We start from the raw sequence: 2,500 nt of genomic DNA, 5'->3' as shown, positions 1-2,500 counted from the left end.
TTCTCCTTTCTGGCTTTGAGAAGCCTAATTTCTCGAGATTGGTATTTAGGCAGTGTGTTGTATGTATTTATGTATATGTGCATGTATATCTATACAGGTATGCGTATATGTGTATGTATATGTATATATATACATCTATGTATAAACAGGTCAATCCTAATCCTCTTCTTTTCTCCCTCAGGTATTGAAGGTAGAATTATGACCGGTCAACTAACAGCGAAGGACCTACAGTCTGGCTTCGGATCTGCAGCATCCATTTCCTATAAATCCTTCATCAATGATCCTTTGACCAGTAAAAAGCAGACATCTCGTTTCATGAGGGGCAGGTGAGTTTGGACAGGTGTTGCTTTTGTGTTGCAGTGTCTCCCATTGATCGATGTAAACCCTACCTTTTGTTTGTTTACCTCCTCCTTTGATAATATCCGTCATATTTTGAGCCATTGCAGCCAATAAAAGAAATCATCATTATTATTATTATTATTATTATTATTATTATTATTATTATTATTATTATTATTATTATTGAGTGAGAGAGCAGTGCATGCCATCAAAGTGACACTGGGGTAAAATATACGAAGCCCAGTATACCCATCATGACTACCTGTCTGATAAGGGTACACCAGGCACATGCATCACAACCATATGTGCACGACATGGTAATCTCATATCAAGATAAACAGCACATGACCTTGCAGGTGGAGCCCAGTTAGAATTTTCTTCTGATTGAGTAGCCCATCCCGCTCAAAAGGTCCCTGAATAAGGGTTGTTTAAGGATGTTGAAAGAACCACCCATGTTTCCAGAGATGAATTATTCAAACCCCAAAGAATTTCTCTCAACACATGGCTATGATACTCCCCCACTACTTCTGCTCGTGATCAGCGATGCACATATCGTCAGCCACTAAGGGACATGCTCAACTGGTTACGGTCAAACAACTGACAAGCAAATCTGTGGTATTGAGCAGAATATTTGCTGTAGCCCATCTTTTATACCATTATTATTATTATTATTCAGTAGTTTTATTTTTATAGCATGCTTTCACTTCACTACCAAGCGCAGCTCTGTGTGCCTTGGGTATGTGCTGTGATTTGTTGTGATGCTCTGATGGTTACTGTATGGAAAGTGTTCTGCGGAGGATGTGTGCAGTGCCTAGTAGTGCAATTTTCTGTATGTTATATGTGTTTGTAAGTCCTGGTGTTTTTGTTATGTATTTGTCTGAATATTTTTTTATCATGCCTAATGCACCTATTATGATAGGAATTGTTTCTGTTTTTAGATTCCACATTCTAGTTACCTCTATTTCCAGGTCTTTGTATTTTGAAAGTTTCTTCACTTATTATTATTATTATTATTATTACTATTATCATTATTATCTTTATTATTATTTTTATTATTATTATTATTATTATTATTATTATTATTATTATAAGGTGGTGAGATGGCAGAATCATTAGCATGCGAGGCAAAATGCTTAGCAGCATTTCGTCTGTTTTTACATTCTGAGTTCAAATTCTGCTGAGGTCATCTTTGTCTTTCATCCTTTTGGGGCTAATGAAATAAGTACCAGTTAAGCACTGGGTTGATGCAACCAACTAGCCCCATCCCACAAAATTTCGGGCCTTGTGCCTATTGTAGAAAGGATTATTATTATTATTATTACCTCTGCCTTTACTAAGGCAGAGGTATTGTTTTCAGTTGTGTTTGTTTGTTTGTCTGTGGACAAGACATCTCAAGAACCACGGGATGGATTTGGATGAAACTTTCAGGGATGTTTGGCCTCGTAACTGGCACAAACTGGTTAGATTTTGGGATCAATCTGGTGCCAGACAAGGATTCTGAATTATTTTTTTCCTGTATTTTTGTACTTAATTTTTGAAAGCGGTTGGGTTCATTCTTAATATTCTCATTTGTGAGAGCAGTTGAGTTCATTTCAGATATTCTCATTTTAAAAATCACATCCAGCTAATTGTTGAGAGGACGTTGGTGTTGCCTTGGCAGAGGTTTGCACTCTCTGAGTGCCCTTGTTATTATTGGTTTTAACTCAGGTTTTGCTGGAATTCCTGGAGTCCTGCATGAGGAGCAGGCTTGCTACCTGCAGCTTTCAGAACCGTACTATCAGTTCTTTTCAACTAATACTTTCCTGGCCATGTCAAGGGGACAAACCTTTAGTAACAGTTCTACAGGGCACTCTATTCCAGTTTCCTTTCTGTTCTTCTTGATGCCTTCAGATACAGTCTCCAAAGACCCAACAATAATTGGCACTATCTTCCCCTTCTCCATATTCCATAGCCAGGCTATTTTGTACCATTTTGTAGGTCAAGGGGGCACACAACATCAGCTATATAGTACGTGTGGCATACCTTGTTCACCACCATTATCATTATTATTAAATGTTCTTGTTTCATTTCTAAGAATCCAAGAGTTCCTAAATTCCTCCTTCTACATGGCACCTGCCCCTGTGGCGAAATTGTCGAAACCTTTGAATGTGGAACTGAAATT

At 37.8% G+C, this 2,500-nt stretch overlaps 1 protein-coding gene across 1 annotated transcript in view; it reads left to right on the top strand.

Moving 5' to 3' along the window:
• Positions 1-2,500, top strand: part of LOC115224694 — a 96,405-nt gene that overhangs the window by 83,362 nt on the left and 10,543 nt on the right. Inside the window, exons 31-32 of the mRNA XM_029795551.2 lie at positions 182-326; positions 2,414-2,500. The exon at positions 2,414-2,500 is cut by the window's right edge and continues 56 nt beyond it. Coding sequence (XP_029651411.1) covers positions 182-326; positions 2,414-2,500 — 232 coding nt within the window. The remainder of the gene's footprint in view (positions 1-181; positions 327-2,413) is intronic.

The sequence above is a fragment of the Octopus sinensis genome, linkage group LG26 (genome assembly GCF_006345805.1).
Source record: "Octopus sinensis linkage group LG26, ASM634580v1, whole genome shotgun sequence".
In the NCBI taxonomy this organism is placed as follows: Eukaryota; Metazoa; Mollusca; class Cephalopoda; order Octopoda; family Octopodidae; genus Octopus; species Octopus sinensis.
This window is presented reverse-complemented; position numbering and strand designations above follow the sequence as displayed.